The 24,020-nt window shown below is 39.1% G+C and overlaps 1 protein-coding gene across 5 annotated transcripts in view; it reads right to left on the bottom strand.

Annotated features, from left to right (window-relative positions):
- Positions 1–294: 294 nt before the first annotated feature.
- The window catches only part of Ptpn2 (protein tyrosine phosphatase non-receptor type 2), a 65,134-nt gene continuing 41,408 nt past the window's right edge, over positions 295–24,020 (bottom strand). For 2 of the 5 annotated variants that reach the window (XM_087895942.1, XM_087895944.1), the window contains 6 exons: positions 19,135–19,269; positions 16,748–16,957; positions 14,441–14,593; positions 10,216–10,382; positions 7,662–7,763; positions 295–656 (listed from right to left, as the gene is read on the bottom strand). In XM_087895942.1, the coding sequence (XP_087752068.1) occupies positions 635–656; positions 7,662–7,763; positions 10,216–10,382; positions 14,441–14,593; positions 16,748–16,957; positions 19,135–19,269 (789 nt within the window). In that variant the 3' untranslated portion in view covers positions 295–634. Of the gene's footprint in view, positions 657–6,272; positions 7,764–10,215; positions 10,383–14,440; positions 14,594–16,747; positions 16,958–19,134; positions 19,270–24,020 lie in introns of those variants that run through there. The other 3 variants (XM_087895941.1, XM_087895945.1, XM_087895943.1) reach the window with 2 other exon arrangements.

Genomic DNA, 24,020 nt, shown 5'->3' with positions numbered 1-24,020 from the left:
AGGACAAATATGTTAAAAGCTGCACCACTAAGCAATACTGTTACAGATTGTTTTCCTAAGTGACAAGAGCAACATTGTAACTTTTCTGTTACTACTTTTGCCTAACCAGTACTACTTAGGATAGAAAGCCTACTACTGAAGGGTAGCTGAAGCCAAGTGACCTGTATTTTGAACTGATTTCTATTTAAATGTTAATTTCTACCTACAATAAAATTGAGTAAACCCATGAGCAGATAACCACTATCTGAATTGGAGCTGTCCTCAGTTAACATACACACACACACAAACCAATGGTCTATTTAATAAAAATATTTAATGCTGCCAAAAAGTATAAAAATACATTAGGAATGGCAGTACAATACAAAGTAGTCTCTTCTAATTTATTTCCTTTACATCTTTCTACATTTCATACATGTTAAAAAAACAACACATCAAATTAAAGGGTTTGCAAGTCTTCTGCTGGTGGTGTTCTTCATCCCCTGGATGTAAAGCTTACTTTGTAAACAGACAACTGGTGAGGCAATCTACAGGGTTAGCACGCCTCACTTTAGTTTCCGGAGTGGGCTTCAGGTCTTGCTTTGCACATCAAAGGTTCAAAATTTATAGCTGCAGAATAGTCTCAAGTCATGAATATTTAGGTGTCTGTCAATCTTGGCCTAAAACATAAAATAAGAAGTCATCTATTCAATTCATATTCACCACACACAGAGATGTACATAGATGCAAACATGAAAGAACTAACGCTGAATTGAAAAGTCAACCAAAAATCAATCCGACATGTCACATCCAGTCACACCACGTGCTTCCCCAAAGGGCGGGTTTTCAGGGAGAAGCGGTGCTGTGAGACAGACCTCTTCGATAATCACTGAATCTTTTAGGCCATCCTGTTTAACTCAAGAAATGACCACTACATAATATAAGAGACAGACAAGTTTAAAAAATAATGTAGTAACAAGAATAGAACAGGATTTTATTATATGTGCTAGACTTACCCACACTTTGATTTCAATGCAAAAGTCTAATCCCGTTTGAACAACCACTGTCAGACTGCTAGAAAATTCAAAGTCTGGACATAAAGTTGGCTTGTATACTTAAATAGCTATTTTCAACCTTTGTATTTTCTCCTGAAGGATAACACTAATGATTGTAACTATTAAAGTTAAGTAAAACATGACAGTTCAGTGCATTTTAATGCCAAAAGTAAAATGAAAAAAAAAAAAATGAGAAGGCATTTAAACAAAGAGACGGGGCGTGACTGTTAAAAGCAGTAGTTTTTGCTATTTCACAATTATTTATCAGTAAGCAAGCCCTTTGGGAGGTTAAAGTTATTTCCATTTTTTGCACCGACTCCCTTACCCCACCCCACCTCCTTCTCTCACACACACACAGGCTACCAAGGTAAATGTTTGTTACTTTTGTGTGACCATGCACACACAGGAAATAAAGCAGCACCAGCATTTAGGGTCTCCCTCCCCAATCACGAGAATGAAGATTCTTGCCCACTGGCTTGTTCCTCAAAAGGTGGCAGCTCCTGAGGTGGTCTACTCAGTCTTCTTCCTTTCCCAACACTGATTACTCAGTGCTGGCAGCATTAGGAAACCATCCTCTTTAGATGTCATGGGCCACAGAAAAACCACGACGCTTACTTAAGACTCTAGACCCTGGAACCAAAGCGGTTGGTTCCGACTGCAGTCAAATGTGGGATTAACAGGGAGGGGATGAAGCCATGCTTTGGCACCGAAAACATCTAGTACTCCATTGCCGCAAAGTATTTTAAATGAGAGTCCCCCCCCACTTAATAAAGCAAATTTGTTTGGATTTTCAGTTCATTTACTTCCGACTTATGGATGGTACTATCTACAATGTCATGCAGCCTTAATTTAGATTAAATACCTAAAATATAAACTGCTGGCAAAGCTGCAGATGTTCAACACACACATTCTTGCCCTTTCCTAGGGTTTGTTAAACAAACATTTACCAAGAATAATAAATTTGCCACTTAACAATAGACAAGCTGTGTTTTTTAAAACTCATTACTTCCTAGCAAATAGTGTTTAGAGGTAACAAAGTTAAGAGGAAATCGTAGGGAATGGCTTTATTTATAAGACTATAAAAGCAAGTGGGATTTTTAGGAAATTCTATTTATTTACTTGGACAGATCTTTACCACTTTCTTTTTTAAAAATTCTTTATTTATTTATTTATTTATTTATTTATTATGTATACAACATTCTGTCTGTGTGGATGTCTGCAGGCCAGAAGAGGGCACCAGACGTCATTAGAGATGGTTGTGAGCCACCATGTGGTTGCTGGGAATTGAACTCAGGACCTTTGAAAGAGCAGGCAATGCTCTTAACCACTGAGCCATCTCTCCAGTCCTACCACTTTATTTCTAATAAGGCAAGAATAAAATAGGCCTACACAAATCAAGTGGAATGAGCTGTGTGGGTGTTCTGGGTATCAGCTGTCTCCATGCTGTTGCTGTAAACGCTGGAATGTTCTTCCCTGATTCATGGCAAAGGGAAAGACATACTGCATTAAAAGTTGTTTTGTGGCCGGGCAATGGTGGCACACGCCTTTAATCCCAGCACCTGGGAAGCAGAGGCAGGTGGATCTCTGTGAGTCCAGCCTGGACTACATTGCGAGTTCCAGGACAAGCTCCAAAGCTACACAGAGAAACCTGTCTTGAAAAACCAAAAAACAAAAAGTTGTTTTGCTATGAGACATTTACACTGAGATCACCCAAGGCTAACCATGGTAAGCCAAACATGCTTTAGAGAAACTTACCCAGGCTTCCTCTCCTGAGCTTCCCAAACTCAAAGACTTTTTAAAATAGTCATTTAAAATATCAACAGCATCATGGGTCTGAAAAATCTATGCCTAATGAGTGACTACAAAATAAGTCGATGCTTCTCAAAAGTGGTCTCTGTAAAGAAAAAGAAAACAAAAAATTCCCATGCAGTTCTCCTTGCAGCAGCCCCAAACAAAGCAGGTAAGGTGAAAGCAGGTAGCATCCCAGCAGACCCTAGGTGGTAGCCTCACACTCGCTGCTTAAACCCACTGTGAATGTTACAACCAAGCAGAGCTCCCAAGTCAGAACGCTCTCTATTCAGGCCACCCACAGCCGTCAGAGCTCTTTATACTGTATGTGAGCCTTCACAAAGCCCATCAGGCAGATCAAGGTTTCCATTCAAGCAAGCACTGGTACACTGGGAAACAGTGACAGCAGGGGAATAAACCAATTTACAAAGGACAATAGGTCATTCCTGTAGGGTTTGTACAGAATGGCTTGTAGCTGTCCTAGGGCCAAGGAAGGAACACAGGGCTATGTAGCAAGTCCTTTGACTGGGGACGGACTCCCAGGCAGAGCAGGGATGGCGGGGGACACAACCTGAGTTTCTCCATCCATACTCAATGGGACACTTATAGAACTGCAATCCCAGGTATGACTCCTAGACTGTTGACACTGTCTGATAAACACAGAAGACCAGCTGTAGTGGCTCATGCTTTTAACCCCAAGTACTTGGGAAGTAGAGGCAAGCGAATCTTTGTGAGTTCAAAGCCAGTCTGGTCTATAAAGTGAGTTCCAGGACAGCCAGGGCTGTTATATAGAGAAACTCTATCTTGAAAAATCAAAAGCCAAAAACAACCAAACAAAAAAACAAGTTGAAGACCAGTATGAAGAAATGGTATCAGACTCAAACAAGTGATTTCAAGGAAAGGAAGAAATAAACAGGTCTCCTGTGGAATAAGACATGCTAACAGCCAAGGCCTGCATTTCAAGTTATGAGACAACAAATTTTATGAAGAAAAACATTTCAGGTTTTTTTTTTTAAAAAAGCATATCTAAGATTCTGTGACAAAGGTATATAAAGGAATCTCAAAAATAAGAAGTTCAAAAAATATAAACAAAATGCGCATTTCTCTTGGCACTTTGCTCCAAACCCAACAGATGGACCAAGTTCAGCCAGAAGAAAGGAGCCCTTCTTCCTACCTGACTCCAGACCACACAGAATCCATGGCACAGCTGTATGTGCTACTCACCAGGACCCAGGTATGGCCCTACTAGAAAGAAGTATAAACGGAGCTTATATATAGCCTGATATCTTATCTGAACATTTAAATAAACAGGCTCCACATCTAGGGACATCTGATTTAGGACAACGGTTTCAGTCTCCTCCGGATAACAAAAAGCTGTGTGCAGTAGTGTGTGCCTGTGGTGTTAGCTGTTCAACAGGCTGGAGAAGGAAGATCATTTGAATTGAGGAGTTTAAGGCCACGCTTGGGAAACAGCTAGGCACTGCCTCAAAACAAAACAAAAAATGAATAAATAAATAAACCCACCCAAGGACAACCACAAATAAAGATTTACATCTGTTATGTAGAAACTAAGGCAATGCAGATTTTTAATCCGGGAGACGAATTGATAGGCATCTCAAGAGATATAAGTTTGTTAAATGAATTGTATACAATGCCCAATAAAAGTCATTTCCTACCATCAGGTTCGTCTCTAGTAGAATCTAGCCAGAGATATTTTTTAAGGAATCAGCAGGAGTCTCTCTGTGCCTGGGAGAAAACTGCGGAGATGGAGTTGAAAACAGTGAAGGAAGTGGGATGAAAACCAGGGCATGTTCTGTGCAGTGACTAAAAATGTGGACGTATTTTTGAATTCATAACATCAACTCTGCTTTATTTAAGACAAGAGAACAAGCCAAGTGCATGTAGAATGAACTCAGAATTAGGACTCTTCCCCTCGTGCACCTGAAACACATGGCTTGTTGAAAGAAAACTGATTAATACTGGTTTTTCCTTTTCCTGTTCACTCTTTGGTACAAATACTAACACATAACGAAGTGGATAGAAAGATAAAAGAACCAAGATTAAAAAGTCTGACAAATGTGTAGAGTCTCTGTTGAACATGAAAAATTGTCTTTCCATATACATATGAAAAAAAGAACTGTATTTTTACACTTCCTGTTGGAGCAACCATAGACAGAAATCAGTAAGCAGATAAAACTCTATACCTTGTTAACCTGGGAAAGTTATACGTAACTGCAGGTGTAACCACTGGTCATGGTATTAAAGCAAGGCAGAAAAAGATAGGAATTAAGGATTCTTTAAATAGTAAATCCCTTTTAAAAATACAGTTCTTTTCCCAATTATTAAGGAAGACAAAATTTGGTTACTGTCAAACTATTCTTAAATGAGTTAAAATCAGTAAACAGCATGAGACTGGTGCACACCGTTTAAAGATGGTTAAAGATGCAGAAGCAGAGACTGACTTCCCTTCTCTGGCTAGCACCCAAGATTGTATGGTGTCTCAGCAGCAGAGCTCACTTCATACAGGCCGGGATGATGCCCATGAGCACTGTAATCAAATGCTATAGATATTAAGTAAGCAGCACAAAAATATTATTAAAGCTGCTGCGGTTAAACCCACCCTTAAAGATACAAGCCCTGCCGAAGGGCACAGAAGAATCACTACACCCAATGTGTTCTCAGAAGCAAAAAGAGCAGCGCGCAATGCTATCTCTAGAAGGCATAGCCTTCCTGGGAAGCGCTGGGGAGAAACTAAGGCTATCTTAATTGGATTCCTTTCTTTCAAGACAGGGTCTCAGTGTGTGTCCCTGGTTGGCCTGGAACTTGCTGTGTAGACCAGGCTAGCCTGGAGTTCACAGGGATGTGGGTGTCTTGGCCTCCTCAGTGCAGGGATTAAAGGTGTGCATCACCTTGTCCTGCTTCAACTGGAATCTTAATAAGGCCTAGTAGGCTAACACTACATTTTGGAAAAAACAAGCCCAATAAATAAAAAAGGCTCAAAACCAAAAACCATTGCTGCTTAATATCCTGCTTACTTGCTCTCCATTTCAAAGTTACAGGACATAGTAATACTGAATCAGGACTCAGGAATGTATTACAAAACCTTATTTATTACTATGCAATCCCACTTAGATTCCACTCTCAGACTTTCAGTGAGGTTATCACATTCAAGACTCTTCTCAAGGCCATTCACAATTCCTAGCTAAACCTATGGTTTTCAAACTGCATTAAATTAATTGTTTGGTTTAAAGTAATTAAGCCTTATAATGCAATCTTACATGATATATAAGAGACAAAGGAGAGGTGCTGTCCTAGTGGTCTGGAACCTTTGACCACCTACCTGGGTGATGTTCCCGAAATCCAAAGCAGAGTCTTTGAAACCACCAAACCCTATTAGTGGTTGTGGTTACACGCTTTACAAATACTCATTACAAAGGTAAGGGACAATGTGAGTTTGTACGCCAACATACTATTTATTGAACTTAGAAAGAACTTGAATTTTTTTACTTCAAAATTTCAGAGTCTAATGGGCTGAAATCATTAAATATAAAACACTGGCTTCTTTTCCTTACTAATCATAAGTTACCTGGTTTGGGTAATTACATTAACATTTTCACAAAAGAAAAAAAAACAGTGTAAGTCATGCATGGGCTTTACTTTACAGATACCGATTTCTTTTCTGTTAACCACTTCAGTTTTTTGAGACAGTGCTTCTTGCAGTCCTGGCTGGCCTTGAACTTGTGGTCCTTCTACCTGTATCTCCCAAGTGCTGGGACTTCTTGTTTTCTGACCTCCCCTCTACTGCCTCCTTTTTTACTTTTATTTTTAAAAATCGACAATCTTGGCTGGCTTTGAACTTTTGAGCTTCTTGCCTTAGCTGCCTGAGCACCATGTGTGCCATCACATCCTGCAGAAAACAATTTTTTGAATTTTTTTTAAACTAAGTCCTCACCAACTGTCAACTGACTATCCCAAAAAGGAGAATTTTCCTTCAATGACATGTTTAGAAAATTTGTCTGTTTGCTTTTCTTTTTAAAATAAACCATAAAATATAAAAGAAATAAAAAAAAATGCGTAGTAAAAAATAGATTGCTCAGTTTCAACTGCCTCTATTGAACTTCTGCCTAGGAAAGGGAAAATGTATCCAGTATACAACTGAGTCAACATACAATTTATTTTTCTATGATAACAGATTTTCAAATTGAACTTTTAAAGTACATTTAACTACAAAAAGTAAGATTAAATAGGTACTTATAAAATCTATTTACCCTAAGATGGTTAAGCATATTAAGTTGTAATGCCCATTCCAACAGTACATTACATATTACACACATCATTTTCTTTCCATTAATAATGTAGAAAAAACCACATGTTTATTGCTTATATCATGTGCAGGTTAAAATCCAGAAAGCCTCCAAAAGCCAATCCTTGTGATAAAGGATTTCTCAGTATTGTCAGTGAAACAAGATGCTCGATGTGTGAACACAGCTGTGAGATGTAACAACTTCAACAAGGGTGTTTGTCTTTATTGTGAGTCATTGACAGTCTAGGTCTCAGAGGAACCTGCAGTGCCGAGTCCTGAGATGTTGGCCTTGTGACTGTAAATATCCCTTATCTGGTTGATGTCTAGTCTACCGCAACATTTTTGGGGTATGAGGCATTTGCTAACAAACCCTTGAGATTAATACAGCACTGTCAGCTACTAGTGCAGAAGGGTGCTAGGTAAAACTGTTTATTTATAGGATATTTCACTGAAAAAACAGTGTCCATCCAACCAAAGCACCAACCAAAATGACTGACACAAACCCCATCCTAGTGAGAATAGGTTGCCAATATAACCACCTTTTTCTTTTTCGTTCAGTTTCATTTAGCTTCTGTTTCATCTGCTGCACCTTCTGAGCTGTAGTAGCCTTTCTGTCCTCTCGAATACGTTTCCGTAGAATACTGTAAAAAGAAACAAATTACAGCAAGCTATAACTATACTGACACAGGGGACTGGCCACCAACAAAACAAAATTTCATTCAAACAATGTAGCAATAAAGGTGTCAAATTGTTCCACATGGCCAACGATATGCTGACAATTCGGGTATAAATTCTGGTATACTTATAGTAATACTTTACCAGGACCTGAAGGTAAGTCAGATATTTTTTCAGAACTGTCTGCTTCCTTCTCTTTCCTCTCTTTTTCCCAACCAGCTGAGAGGGAAAAGAGGTTCTTCAGCATCTGCTCCCCTTGTGATAGCATTCAAAAGCTCAAAGCCCTTTGACAATACTCAACTATTTCTATAAATGCTCTATTTGGAGGGTGCCCACTTGTCTGTTGTTTGACCATACAAATTTCTAGCTCCCATCTTCCTGTCTAACCTGTAATTCCATTTCACTGAAAGGTCTCTGACATCCAGGGCAACCAGTCCCGATTCAAATAAGACTGGCCAATGTCAACATGGCAGCCATGGAACTCTTGCTCTAGGAAAAAATTCTCACAAAACCCATCTCTTCTTACTTACCTGTGACAGCAAACACTTGACCAGCTTCAGTCTTGGCAGTGGTTTTTGTTTTTGTCTTTTCATAACTGTTTTATTTAATCCGGCAGTGGTTTTTTAAAATCAGAGCTCTGAACATTCGACCTGATTAAAAATAATCTTGACTGCCTTTTCAGTATCTACTAGATTACAAGACATTTTCTGGTCAAAATGTTTAACTTGAACCTGACCAAGAAACCCAAACTATAAGGCATTCTAAAGATCACAGGACAAATGAAGAGAAGAAAGTGTAGAAATGTTTCCAGACTGAGGACACCAAAGCATTGCCTCACGCAGACACACGCATGAGTCTTGACTGATCTAGGACTACTGGTTGACTTTTACAGACAGATTCTCATTATGTAAACCTCAGCCTCTGGAGAGTTCGGGTACAGGTATACAGCTCTGAATTTTTTTTTTAAATATTTATTTATTATGTATACAATATTTTGTCTGTGTGTATGCCTGCAGGCCAGAAGAGGGCACCAGACCCCATTACAGATGGTTGTGAGCCACCATGTGGTTGCTGGGAATTGAACTCAGGACCTTTGGAAGAGCAGGCAATGCTCTTAACCTCTGAGCCATCTCTCCAGCCCCCTGAATTTTTTTTTTGATTGAATTACTGTGCTTGTGTGCATGAGGGGGAAGGAGAGAAGAAGGAGGGAGGTAATGAGGGGGGAGCGAAGGAGGGAGAGAACCTATAGAGGTCAGAGGACAACTGGGAAGTTGGGTATCTTCCTTCTGCAATGGGATTCAGTGATCAAACTTAGGTTGTTAGGGATTTATTTGCTGGCCATCGTTTAAAAATAATGGAGGAGGGTTATCTGTCTATTGTGTTATTTTCATTGGTCAATAAAGAGACTGCCTTGGCCCTTTGATAGGACAGAAAATTAGGTAGGCGGAATAAACAAAATAGAATGCTGGGAAGAGGGCAATGAGGCAGAAGCCATGGAGCCAGCCACCAGGTCAGACATGCTGAATCTTTTCTGGTAAGCCACACCTCGTGGTGCTATACAGATTATTAGAAATGGGTTAATCAAGATGTGAGAGTTAGCCAGTAACTAACTCTCTAGAGATAATGGGCCAGGCAGTGGTTAAATGAATACAATTTGTGTGTTGTTATTTCTGGGGCTAAGCTAACCATGCGGGAGCCGGGCGGGACGAAAAGCAGGCCTGCCCGCAGCTCCGCAGCCCCTCACTACATAAAAACAAACAACCCCCCCAAAAGACAGGGTTTCCAACCAGGCTGGCCTCCAATTCAGTGTGTAACCAAGGATGACCTTATACTTCTGATCCTTCTGCTTCCTCCTCAAGGGCAGGAATTAGTCATCTATTTTTGTATGCAGCGCTAGTGATGTAACTCAAGGCTTTGTGCATACAAGGCAAGCACTCTAGCTCACTACATTTTCAGTCATGAATTAAATTGTCTTAAGTAACTACCAAAGTTAGGATCATAATAAATAAGCTATATGACAGTTGTGTGTGCCTATATTGCTAAGTCCTGTGGTGTCTCACTTGGCCTTTTTCTTTTCTTTTCTTTGTTTTGTTGTTTGTCTTTTTGAGACAAGGTTTCTTTGTGTAACCATGGCTGTCCTAGAACTTGCTCTGTAGACCAAACTGGTCTCAAACTCACAGAGATCCGCTGCCTCTGCCTCCGGAGTGCTGGGGTTAAAGGCGTGTGCCACCACAGACTGGCTTGTACTGGTTTTAATAAGACTGAAAACTCCTTAAAAGTATTTATGTCATTAAACAATACCAAATCACTTTGACAAAGTGATATTAAATATAAAAACAAAGTGTCTATACTATTCCACACATGCTGCATTTAGTGAATAGCCTCATCTTTCCCAGTAGGTCGCAACATGGCACACACCTCTCATTGTTCTCTTCAACATTATCTTGCATTTTAGAAGAAAGTCCTGTTAGTTTTTCCTCTTCCGAACCTATTTTCTTCCCATTGTACTTTTCAGTCATTGTTCTGTTCTGTGAATGATCACAAACAGGAGACAAATCTTCTTTAGAAAGTTCTCTCCACCGTTTCTAGGAAGAGAAGAGAAGTAATAAGTGTTGTGGAATAATCTTTCTGTACAATGTGAAGATGTGTCACTTGGGTTTAATAAAAGGTTAAACAGTTAATATCTAGGCAGGATATTCAGGGAAGAGAGAAAGCTGGTAAAAAGAAGGCAGAGATGCGAGGAGACAGAGGAAGCAGGAAAGCAGGATGGACAATACACAGTTAGGGTAAATGAGCCTAGGGCAGCACAAAGATTAATAGAAATGGATGAATTTAAGGCATAAGAGCTAAGCTAAAAACAAGCCTAACTTTCATTAATTAATAGTAAGTCTCATGTCATGATTTGAGAGCTGGCTGGCACCAGAGAAAAATCTGACTACACATAGTGCCAAATGTCTGGCCATATATATCTACGTAAGGCCTAAGAAAATTTGTTAAAAAAAACAAAAACAAAAACAAAAAACCAAAAAAACCTTTAAAACAGAGTCAAACACAACTTCCACATGACCACAGTCTCTCAGGTAGGCTCTGCAGCATACAGAGATGCAGCTACCGGTCTCCACAGTGGATGACAGAGAGCACTGCAGATGTTCAGTAAAGTAAGATCCAGTTAAGAGCACTGGCTGTACTTCCAGAGGACCCAGATTCAATTCCCAGCACCCAAACATCTGGAACTCCAAGACCGGCACACCAATGTACATGAATAAAAAATTAATTTAAAACTGCAGATGGAAAAAACCTCTAAACAGGTTCCATTATTTCATTGTGTTTAACAATGTGTACAAGCTTAACAAAGAAAAAGAGTACAAATAGTCAGATAACATGAACAGTTTATAAATAATGAAGCAAAGGCTTAAAAAAAAAATAAGCCACATAGAGATGTAAAATACACAGGGGGTCTGGATCCTGACTTTAAATTGTTTGACTGCTAATGAACAAACAATAGCTGCTGAGAGACAATAGATTATAAACTACTAAGTTAAACCAACCTATGTATTTTTAAAATGTCTTAACTTCAAAATGAAGTTTTTTAAAAAAGTATTGTTTTGGGGAAGAGGTCATGCTTTTGTTTCCATAGGAAATGAAAGACTGTGGTTTATTCAAGGTTAATAGTGATCAGGGAGACCCCCTGAAAATCCTGGCTACAGACATAAAAGAAATAAACCTAGAAAAACTGCACGACTGGTGACAGATATTTTCCCTGCTCAAACATAAAGCAAAAAATCATCTTTGGCTGGCTTGTGTATATCATACAGTCCATACTTATATTAATGCAGACGTGTATGTTACCTTTGAAAGTTTATGTGTTTTCAGAACAAGAGTCCCAGACAGCAATAAAAATAGGTGACCCAGGCAATCCGGCCTCTCAGAATGCCCTCTGCTGCAATTTCCATCACACAGAGACTATACAATAGGTAGCTCCACCAGGACTTTCCCATTATCTTAATTTTCTCAGGGTCTCCTAAACATGCCAATGCCCCCATACAACATGAAACAATCTATAGAGAAGTGAGGCTGACATTCCCAAGAGGGGGTGGTGGTTTTTGTCGTTCGGTGGGTTATGGATGTTTGTCATCATTTAGGGAACTTGGTTACAAACTGTTATTGGTCATGGTCATGATAAATTCAGGGATCACTTTCTGAAGAGAAAAAGGAAGATATAGTATAAAAATGATGAGGTAAAAGAGTAGATTGTTGAGTCTACTTTCAAACAATCACGTCTCTAACAGTTCTACATTGCTATGAATTTTGATATATTCATACAAATTTAGAGTTATTTTTGTTATACTGAATGTATGATTCTACTCTTGTTTGGGGTACTGTGCTTATATAGTTCATTTAAAAATGTAAAGCCAGGCAGTGATGGCACATGCCTTTCATCTCAGTACATGGGAGGCAGAAACAGGTGGATCTTTGTGAGTTCAAGGCCAGCCTGGTCTACAAGAGTTAATTCCACGACAGGCTCAGAAGCTACAGAGAAATCCTGTTTTGAAAAATTCAAAAACCAAACAAAAAAAAAATAAGTAATGTAAAATTAAGTAATGCAGATTAACAGTTATCTATAATAATCAAACTTGTAGTCACATTAGATATATTTTCAAGGTCAAATAGATATATTTTAGACAGATGGTCTTCATACACTTCAAAGGACTATAGAATATGGCATTTAAAATGTTTTTTATTTGTCTCCTGTTTTATTTTTGAATATTTATTTAATTATTAGTATATAGTGCTCTTCCTGCATGCCAGAAGATGGCACCAGATCTCATTACAGATGGTTGTGGTTGCTGGGAACTGGACTCACAAGACCTCTGGGAGAGCAGTCAATGCTCCTAACCACTGAGCATTCTCTCCAGTTCTAAAATGTTTTGTCAATATAGGACTTTTTCATGACAGTGAAACATGTCTGGTCATGGTAGCAAAAATTTACTACAAGAAGATGATAGGTATCAAACAAACTCTACATGGAGATTGCTTTCTTTGTGGCAAAAGCTAGCCACTGTCAAAGAAACTGTTCTTGCCTCTATTGCTGTCCAAATTGGACAAGCAGGACACAAAGGAAAGCGTCTGTCAAACTTTGCCAAGACAAAAAAATCCTTAAAAATTCCTTTTTCAGGACTGGAGAGATGGCTCAGTGGTTAAGAGCACTGGCTGCTCTTCCAGAGGTCCTGAGTTCAATTCCCATCAACCACATGGTGACTCACAACCATCTACAGTGAGATCTGATGCCCTCTTTTGGCCTGCTAGCATATATGCAGGCAGAATACTGTATACATAATAAATAAACTTAAAAAAAAATTTCCTGCTTCAGAGAAAAGTGTCAGATATTTTAAGAATGTAGGCCAAAGATGAATGCACCGTTACAGAGGAACCTTGGGGTGACTACAAAACCAGGCAGTGATGGCGCATGCCTTTAATCCCAGCACTTGGGAGGCAGAGGCAGGAGAATCTCTGTGAGTTCGAGGTCACCCTGGTCTACAAGAGCTAGTTCCAGGACAGGCCTCAAAGCTACACAGAGAAACCCTGCCTCAAAACACACACACACACACACACACACACACACACACACACACACACACACAAAATGAAGCAGGGAACAGAAAGATGAATCTGACATTGGCCCTTGTCCTCTGTACATATGCACATCAGCACTTGGCCAAAAACACAAACATGTATACACACATAAAAATAATTACGTTAAGCCAGGTGGCGGTAGCACAAGGCTTTAATCCTAGCACTTGGGAGGCAGAGGCAGGCAGAACTCTGACTTTCAGGCTAGTCTGGTCTCCAGTTCAGCCAAGACAGCCAGGCCTACACAAAAAAACCCTGTCTTGAGAAAAAAAAAACCAAACGAAAACAACAAATAATTCTTGAGAATGTCACCACTGCACAAGTAGGGACAACTCCTGGTACTTTACATTTGCCCTAAGAAATGAAGCTATTCAGATATAAAAACAAATATAAATATTCTTTATTCCCACGTAAAGACTTTAAAATTATTTCCATTATTTTTAAGTGTGTGTGTGTGTGTGTGCGCGCACGCATTTAGGTATGTGTATATGAATACAAGTGGCATCAGAGGCTAGAAGTCTTGGATTCTATTAACTGGTGTTGCAGATGGCTGTAAGCTGCTTGACATGGGTTCTGGGTACAGACTGAGGTCCTCTAGAAGAACAGCAAGTATTTGTAACCACTGAGTCATCTCCCTAGACTTCCACATGAAGTTTTTTTTTTTTACTAGTATAAAGGTATTATGTATTCTGATTTATTTCAATAATTAAATGCTTAAATCCTTTCACATGCAAAAATTTAAAGAAATCATGTTTCCACCAATGCTTAGTATATATGAGCCTATGTTCTTAAGATATACACACACTTTAAAAAAAAAAAAAAATCAGGATCTCAATACAGAGTACCAGGCTGGCCTTGAGCTCTCAGTAACTGGCTTTCTTCTCTGCCAATTGAATGTTGGAAAGCTTTATAAATTCAAGACAGCCAGAGGGCCTACCAAACCAAACTGAGTAAGGAAAGGATGAGGATGTACATGGAGTCTGGTTATCTGATAGTAGTGACAGCGATTTACCTGTATATTTGAATCTCCTTGTGTGTACTTTGCTCCTTCTATTATGGCCATATAGGAGAATCTGAGCTGGTCTGGCGTCTGGATAAGTCCCATGCGATACTTTCTCATATTTAGTAATACTTGCTTCACATTAATATCCTCTCCCTTTTCCATCTGCAACAAAGGCAAAAGCAAGTTGTCTGAGACCAGGAAACATAAACAACGCAAACGCAAGGTCACCTCTCAGAACTTAGCTGTGTTGTGAATCTTCTTGAAAAAAATAATTTGACACATGATGGCAACAACCCATTATTCTTACACACCTGCTGTCAAAGGAGCACCTGAAGGGTCTCTAGATATTCACGCAATTCCATCTGCTCTGATCAATACTCAGTGAAAGTAAGGAGTCACACTTATTTCTGGCCAAAACAAGGATAACTGCCCTTGGTAGTTTCATTTTCTCTCTTTATCTCTCTCTCTCTGGTTGAGACAGGGTTTCTCTATGTTGCAGTTCGTTGTAGACCAGGCTCAGGCTGGCCTTTAACTCAGAGATTCGCGGGCCTCTGCCTCCTGAGTGTACCACCAAGGTCTGGCTTTGTTTTTAATCTCTTAATGTGACTGATTTATTGCCCTCCCTCCCATCCTTCCTTCCTGATCCATAGAGCAAGTTCCAAGAAAACCAGGGTTACACAAAGAAACCCTGTCTCAAAGAAAAGGAAAAAAAGAAAAAACAAACAAACAAACAACCCCCCCAAAAGAGGGGGGGACAAAAAACAAAATTAGGGGATGCTAAAGGACTAGATGATACAGAAATCAAGGCACAAAGTATATTCTATAATAAAAGAAGGGAGAAAGAAGGCAGGTATTAAAAGAGGCATTAGAACCTAGAAATCCCCTATGTCCAAGTCATAAACTAAAGGTCATAAAAAGAAAGAATGGAAGGGTGCCGGAAAGATGGTCTAGCAATTGAGAACACTGAATGTTCTAGGACCCAGGTTCAATTCCCAGCACACACATAGTCATTCACGTCTATCTGTGATAGCAGTTTCTGAAGATCTGACATTCTTTTCTTCTTTCCATGCAGACCAGGCATGAATGCACCTGGTGCAGACATACATATGAGCAAAACAGAAAAGGAGGAGGGACCTTGAATTGGTTATGGCTGTGGGTGGTTGGTTAAAAAAGGGGGGGCGGGGTAAGAGATCTTGGGGTCCCATACAAGAGTCTCAGGATTGGGCTGTACTAACATGTGGTGTCCTGGTTTCACATCCGTTGCTTATGAGAGAACACTGGCCAGAAGCAGCTTAGAAGGAAAGGTTTTTATTTCAGTTCACAACCCCAGATCACAGCCTTTCATTTAAGGACTAATGTGACTCAAGATATTACCTCCCACCAAGAAACTGCTTCACAGCCAAAGAAGATCTTGTACTCATCCCCCATTCTTATATAGACCACCTGCCTAGAAATGGTAATGGGCTGGGCCCTCCTATATCTTACTAGGTTTTTTTTTTGGAGGGAGGGGGAGATTCAAGATAGGGTTTCTCTGTAGCTTTGGAGCCTGTCCTAGAACTAGCTCTTATAGACCAGGCTGGAGCTAGAGCTAGTCTAAACAGTGGAAGGTAGGGATTTTCAACAAGAAAGTACAAGTTTAACCTAAAAACCCTAGATTTTAGGATATGACATTAGAACTTACTGCTGCCTGTAGAAACAGTTAAAACTGATGAAGGGGCTAGGTGGATAAAAGAATTGGCTGCTATGACAGAGAACCAGGGTTGGGTTCCCAGCACCCACAAGTTGTCTTACAATCACGTGCAGTCCTGTTTCGGGAACCCATGCTCCTGCCTGACTCCACAGGCACCACTCATGCACATGGACACAGACAAACGTGAAGAGAACACATAAACATAATTTTAAAACTTTTGACAAGTGTTTATCAGTTGGGTGGTGGTGGTAGTGGTGCAGATGGATTTCTGATTTTGAGGCCAGCCTCATCTACAGAGCGAGTTCCAGGACAGCAAGGGCTATACAAGGAAACCCTGTCTAGGAAATAAAAAAAAAAAAAACCTTTTATCTGTTCCTCATTAATATCATAAAACCATAAAACAAAACAAAGCAGGAACACAGAACTGGCCAGGCAGGGTGGTACATGCCTTTACAGGAGTCAAATACTTGAGAGGCAGAGGCAGGCGATCTCTTAAGTTTGAGAGCAGCCTGAACTACGAAGAGAGTTCCAGAATAGCCAAAGCTACAAAGATAAACCCTGTCTCGAAAAACCAATCCAAACCAAAAACCCCACAAACCTGAAAGAAGGTCACTATAGACACTTACCAGAACAAGACAGGTGTCTACAAGAGAGAAGGTGCCAGAGCGCCCAATGCCTGCACTGCAATGGATCACTGCAGGTCCGTGGTCTGGGTTCAAGGAGCCAGATTCTCTAACTTTAAACAAGAAATTGAGGAATGAAGCTGGTGACTCAGGAACTCCAAAATCTGGCCAGGTGGTATAATGAAAGTGAGATATAGTTCTGGTTTCACCACTCTGAAATGTGAAAATCAAAGGGAAGTTAGTTCCTATTTTTTTAGAATTATTTATTGTATTTTATGTATATTGGTGCAGTATCTGCATGTATACCTGCATACCAGAAGAGGGAATCAGATTTCATTATAGATAATTGTAAGCCACCATGTGGTTGCTTGCTGGAAATTGAACTCAAGACCTCTGGAAGAGTAGTCAGTGTTCCTAACCACTGAGCCACCTCTGTAGCTCTCTAATTTTCTTTGGTATTCAAGTACGTAATTATTGCTGCAGAAACATGTTTTGGGAACATATGAAAAAAAACAAAAGAAATTAGAGATGTGGCTATAGCAGTGGAAGAAGTGCTTGCTTTATATATAGAAAGCCCTGAATCACACACCAAACCCTGGCTGAATTCCTGACAGCACATACAACTGGGTATAGTGGTACACACCTGTAATCCCAGCATTTAGGAGATAAAGATAGGATGATCAGAAGTTCAAGGCCATTTTGAGGCCCTGTCTCAAAAACAACAGCCACTAAACAAAATAATTAGATGACCAATAAGATATGGGAGGATCATGGGAAACTGAGCAGAGGAAAACCAAACCTTGGGCTTTAATACAATAATGTAGCTGCATTTGCCAGGGAAAAATAGATATTCTAAGAGTAACAATAAAAGGTACTTCCACCCATCTAAAAAGTATATGCACATATTTTATTTATCTTCCTTTTTAGTTGTTAGTGTATGTTAATAATCAACTCAAACATTATTTTATTACACAGACTAGACACGTTCTTAAGGTCAACTTGGCCACATTTCCTCAATTTGCAGTTATCCTAATTACTATCAACAACTCAAAACACTCTCCCTTGTTTGTTCTAACTTACTCTAATTCACAGTGCAAGCAAAGAGATAAATGCGAAAGAGGAAAAGTGGCCTCTCTGATACTCAGGGGACAGCAGCCGCACACTGACAGTCACCTGTGAATATGTGTCAGAACCATGGATGAGGGAAAGACATGGACTTCTGGAGAAAAGATCTAGGTAAATATTCCTGAGATCATATTCTACACTTATTTTATTATTTTCTTCCCAACTTAATAAAGTCACATTTTTGTATGGTCACTTCCAAGTTTGGTATGTCTTTTTCTTGATCTTTGGGCTACTTCCAAGAGTAGTTAAGTACCAGGAGCTATCACACTGGCACAAGATGTTTAAACACATTCATACTTTCATTTGCTTTCCACCACAACCTTGCAAATATACAATTTCCATTTTATAGATGAGGAGACCATACCTCTACTGAGTGGTAGAACTGGAATGTGAGTTCAAGTTTGTCCCAGCGATTTTCTCTTTATTCCCAAGTATGTTTGCATTTTCTTGTTGATGGGTACTGAACCCCAAACCTTCAAGCATGCCAAGAAAGTACCTTACAACTCAGTAATATTCACTACCCACTTATATTGTAGTTTTTGGTTCTTGGAGTACACTAATCAAGTGCTCGTACAATACGTTCTATCCAGAACATCCCTTCCTACATTTTTAGTAATTCTTTTTATTTTCATTCATTCTTTCTTTCTTTGTTATTTTTATTTTATTTTATTCTATTTTATTTGGGACAAGATTCCTCAGTGTAACCCTTTCTGTCCTGGAACTCACTCTGTATATCAGGCTGGCCTTGAACTCACAAAGATTTGCCTGTTTCTGCCTCCTGAGTGTTGGGAATAAAGGCGTGTGTCACAACTACATGGCAAAATTCTTTTTTCCTTTTAAAATTTACTTATTTGCATTTATGTATGTTTGAGTGTCTTCATATATCTATGTGCATCATGTATGTGTCAGAGGCTGTGGAAGCCAGAAGAGGGCACTGGTTTCCCTAGACCTGGAGTTATAGGCAGTGGTAAGCCTCTTGATATGGGTGCTGGGAATTGAACCTGGGTGTTCTGCGAGAATAACATGTAGTCTTAATCTCTGGTCCCAATAATTAATTTTCAATCTTCAAATATTAATATTAATCTAAACATAATTCTTTGTTCTCAGGATTTCTTCAGTTACTTTCTACAGAAATACAATCTAAACATGTTTATGACTAGATATTATTACAAAACTTCAAATCCAAGCACAGTACCAATCCTAGTAATAAACAATTCTTAAAACCATCAGATGAAACCAAAACCCTGAAACCAGAAAAGCCTTACATTGATATTTTCTAACTGCAGTAGATGTACTGTATAATATGACTTCACATCTTCAGATAAGAGTTTCACACTAAATCCTGTTTCCTTAAACAGCATCTCTCGGTCATCTGTTGGCCAGTATTGTGCACATTTAACCTAAATTTAAGAACAATAGTTTAGACATATTATAAAACCATAAAGAGGAAAATAAACCTCACATATATATACTTCAGGTACTGTATCCTAAGACTATCTGTAGTATTTTAATAAGAATGACATTTTGTAAAATACCTCCATAAAATGTTTCGTTTAAATTTAAAAATCCATAAACAGGTAACAAGTTCATAAAAATGTGATATACTTTATTATTTTGAGACAGAGTCTCTTTAAATAGTCCTGGATCTCACTGTGTAGACGAGGCTGTGAACTCAGAGATTTGTTTGCCTCAGCCTCCTGAATGCTGAGATTAAGGACATAAGCTGACATGCCCTGCTAAAGTGTGTTAGTCTTAAAGTATAATAACATTTTACATATTCACTTTTGGTTTCTAATATCAGGCTCTAACAAGAATCTTATCTTCAGAAAACACCAAGGAGGTTTTCTTTCAAGCCAGTTAGTGTTGGCATACACCTTTACTCCTATCACTTGGGAGGCAGGTTGATCTCTATTATCTGGATCTCTATGAGTTCAAGACCAGCCTGGTCTACAGGGTAAGTTTCAGGACAGCGAACCAAAGAATTGTTACTCAGATTAAGGATAACAAATAAAGCACAAGAGGTAAACAGGACATTTTACAGCAAGGAGAGAAACCTAAACAGCATTAAAGCAAACAGGAGAAATGCAAAAGATAATCCAACATATGTATACTGCGGGGGACAGGGGGCAAGAACATCACCAACAAACAGTAGCAGAACAAATACCAACTATGATTTAATAATCATTTCAGTATGTTCACATATAAAAGTTTTGGCCTTTTAGTATGTAGTTTTATATATATTTCAAACTACATACTGAAAGGCCAAAACTTTTAACCTGAAAAACTGATCAAATGAAAAGACATATTTTGAAAAATTTAAAGTTAAAGAAAAGGGGAAACAGGTTCAAGAGATGGCTCAGTGGTTGACAGCACTTGTTTTTGCAAATGACCTGGGTTTGATCCCCAGCACCCATATAATGGTACACAATCATTCATAAACCCAGTTTCAGGGGAGTGAGCAGGTATACACATGTACACATACACAGGCAAACAATCATAAGCCTAATATAAGATAAATTTTAAAAAAGAAAAAAAAGGGGAGAAAACCCTTTCAAGTAATGTAGGTAAAATAAGTAATGGATTTATAAATAAATAAAAGAACATTCATTTGACTTGGATAGTAATCTATAATGCTATATAATGCTAGAAAGAAATGAACGTTATCAAGTAAGAGCCAAAAACTTTAATACTCTGCCAAAATGACTTTTAAGTACTAAAACAGCAGATGCACTTTCACTGACATGTAAGAAATCAGCAATGAAAATGCCCACAACAGGCTAGAGAATGGTTCAGCAGTTAGGAGCACTTGATGCTCTTGCAGAGAATCCAGGTTTGATTCCCAGAACCTGCAAGGTGTCTCACACTATGCTTTACTCCAGTTCCAGGGAATTGATGCCTTTCTCTGACTTGTCAGAGTACCAGGCACATTTGTGGTGCACACATATACATTGAGGCAAAACACTCATACACATCAAAGGAAAATAAATCTAAAAAAACCTTAATGTCCTTCTTTATGACTTGACATGATTATTAGAATAAGTGGATAGATTATCAACAAAGACTGATGATGATTATTAAATACACCCAGATGATCCTGTTGCCAATCCAATTGCTTTTGTTTGTTTTTTGCTTGTTTGGTTTTTTGGGTTTTCTGTTTTGTTTTTTCGAGACAGTGCTTCTCCATGTGGCCTTGGCTGTCCTGAAACTCACTATGTAGACCAGTCTGGCCTCCAACTTGCAGAGATCCACCTGTCTCTGCCTCCAGAGTGCTGGGATTAAAGATATCACCACCAGCACCCAACTGAACATCCAATTCTTAAATGTTCTGGAATCAATCTCCCACGGGTATGAAGGACGTGTGGAGAATTTAAAGAGGGATATGGGAAATGTTACATGTTCTAGATAAAGTATAACAAAAAGAAGGGTGGCTGGAGAGATGGCTCGTGATTAAGGGCAACTGCTGCTCTTGAACAGGACACAGGTTTGGTTCTCAGCACCCACATGACTGCTCACCACTACCTGTAACTCCGGTTCCAGGGGAATACAATGCCTCTTTTACCTCATGCACTAGGCAATCACATGCACACAGATATACAAATAGGCAAAACAATATCATACACATAAAAATATAATTAAATCCCTGGGCAGTGGTGGCACATGCCTTTAATGCCAACTTTCAGGAGAGACAGGCAGATTTCTGTAAGTTTGAGGCCAGCCTGGTCTACAGAGTGAGTTCCAGTCATGGCTACACAGAGAAATCCTGTGTAGAGGGAGAGAGAGGTAGAGAGGGAGGGAGGGAAAGAGAATTAAATAAACAAGTAAGTAACAGTAAATCACCCCCCCCCCAAAAAAACAAAGAAGAAAAATATAAAAATATCAAGCAATCTTCCACAATTATTTTGGATAACTGTTTTGTGTGATATCAGAAGACAAATCAATGATCAAACAATAGTTTTGATTTCTGATATTTCTGATATACTTGATATTTTTGGTATATTACTGATTTTTTTTTTTTTTTGAACCAGGATTTTCTGGAAGGGAAAAAAGCAGCAGACATAGGCAAAGAACTAAAATCAACTTCTAAATTTCAAGATTTGAATTGTAATTAATCTTTTTTTTTTTTTTTTGAAAAGATTGGGTCTCCCTACACAGGCCTAGCTGTCTTAGAACTCACTAATGTAGACCAGGTTGGCCTTGAACTTACAGACCAGGCTGTCTCTGCCTTCCCCGTGCTGGGATTAAAGGTGTTTGCCATCAAAACCTGGCTTGGGTTTACTCTTAAATAGTGATTGTTTATACAGGCATTATTATTCTTTCAATGCTTAGGTCATTAAAACAAATAAGCAAACATTACGGACCTTTTGATGATGAACAAATTATTATTTAATAGGAATTCCCGCCCCACAAAAGAATCACTCAACTCCATCTTAGCATCTAGATGTATCCACAAGTACCATTTCTAAGTTCTGGAGATAGACTCTGGGACTCAATAAAGGGATTTTACTCTAAAGGGAGAGGGATGAAAGGTACATGCCATCTCATTTGCAACACATCCAAACAAACACAACAATGTCCCCACACTGAACTAGGTGAGTTTGAATGCTATGGAAAACAACTACAGACTGCTATGTTGACACTATTGGAAATTCTGTTATGTCAATGTCAATACAAACTGAAAGAAAATACACTACCACCAAATCCCAGTAACTATAAATTTAGGAAAAAAATTAAGAATCAGGGATTTGACATAGAACAGCATGGTATATTGAAGTTGGAAGAAATCTTAAGAGTTAGTATTTCCTAATATCTGACAGAAAATGATTCTAAAGCTACATAAATCTTAGATATACCATTAAATGGCCAGTACTTAAGATGACTAGGTTATCTGACAAGAACCCCCACCCTCTTTCCTTCCTCCTTCTCTTAGACAAGGTCTTTCTTGTCTGGCCTGGAACTCACAGAGATCTGCTCACCTCTGCCTCCTGAGTGCTGGGATCACTGCACCTGGACCCTCTTCTTTACAAAAATTACTTTAAAGTATGTGTGAGTGAGTGTGTGCATGTGAATACAGGTATCTGGTGAGTTCAGAAGAGGGCACTGAACTCAGCAGATACCAGAGCTAGAGTTACATATAGCTTGCAGCTGTCCTACCTGGGTATTAGAAACTGAGCTAGGGTTCTCTGCAAGAGCAGTCTTTGCTCTTAACTCCTAAGTCATCTCTTCAGCCCCTGAAACCATTTCTTTACCTCTCCTCTTTCACTCTATCTTTAAGCAAAACTACCATACTCTTCTACTTGTCCCTGTTAACTACCAGCTACTATTTACTCCCCCTTTCTTCTAGATTTATCAATCTAATACCAACCTAGTATTACTCTGCTATTTTCGTTTTTCACTCATACCCACCCACAGTAACTAGTATCTTAGCACATAAATACTCTAAAAGGGCTCCTTTATTTTCTATAACAGCTGGAGTTTAAGTGGTGACTGCTACTTGATTGTTTGTATATATGTACATAGGGCTTACTTTTTTTGTTTGTTTATCTTTGAGCTTCAGGTTCATTGAGGCAATCTTTCGCCACAGACAGGCCACCCTGATATAAAACTTTTCCTCCTCACAGATTAGAAGAATTAATACTGTAAGGGCAGGAACTGTAGGCTAGGGAAAAAAAAGAAAGAAGGAAGGAAGGGAGGGAGGGAGGGAGGGAGGGAGGGAGGGAGGGAGGGAGGGAGGGAGGGAGGGAGGAAGGAAGGAAGGAAGGAAGGAAGGAAGGAAGGAAGGAAGGAAGGAAGGTCGATTCTTTGGCAGAGGTGGCACACGCCTTTAATCCCAGCACTAGGGAAGCAGAGGCAGGAGAATCTCTGTGAGTTCGAGGCCAGCCTGGTCTACAAGAGCGAGATCCAGGACAGGATCTAAAGCTATAGAAAAAACGCTGTCTCGATAAAAAGGAAAAGAAAAAAAAAAACAAAAAACAAAAAAGAAAGAAAAATTCTTGCTTAGCAGACATGAAATCTGAGGCTCAACCCCTAATACTGACAAACAGAAAGAAGAAAGGAAAATTATGTCAGCTGGTTAATATTGTAAAGGAGGCTACACTATTCAAAGCAATCTGTAGATTCGGTGCAATCACCATCAAAATTCCAGTGATATTTG

This window comes from Myodes glareolus, chromosome 13, assembly GCF_982192425.1.
Source record: "Myodes glareolus chromosome 13, mMyoGla1.1, whole genome shotgun sequence".
Classification (NCBI taxonomy): domain Eukaryota; kingdom Metazoa; phylum Chordata; class Mammalia; order Rodentia; family Cricetidae; genus Myodes; species Myodes glareolus.
The sequence above is the reverse complement of the archived record's forward strand: the minus strand, read 5'-3'. Positions and strand labels throughout refer to the sequence as shown.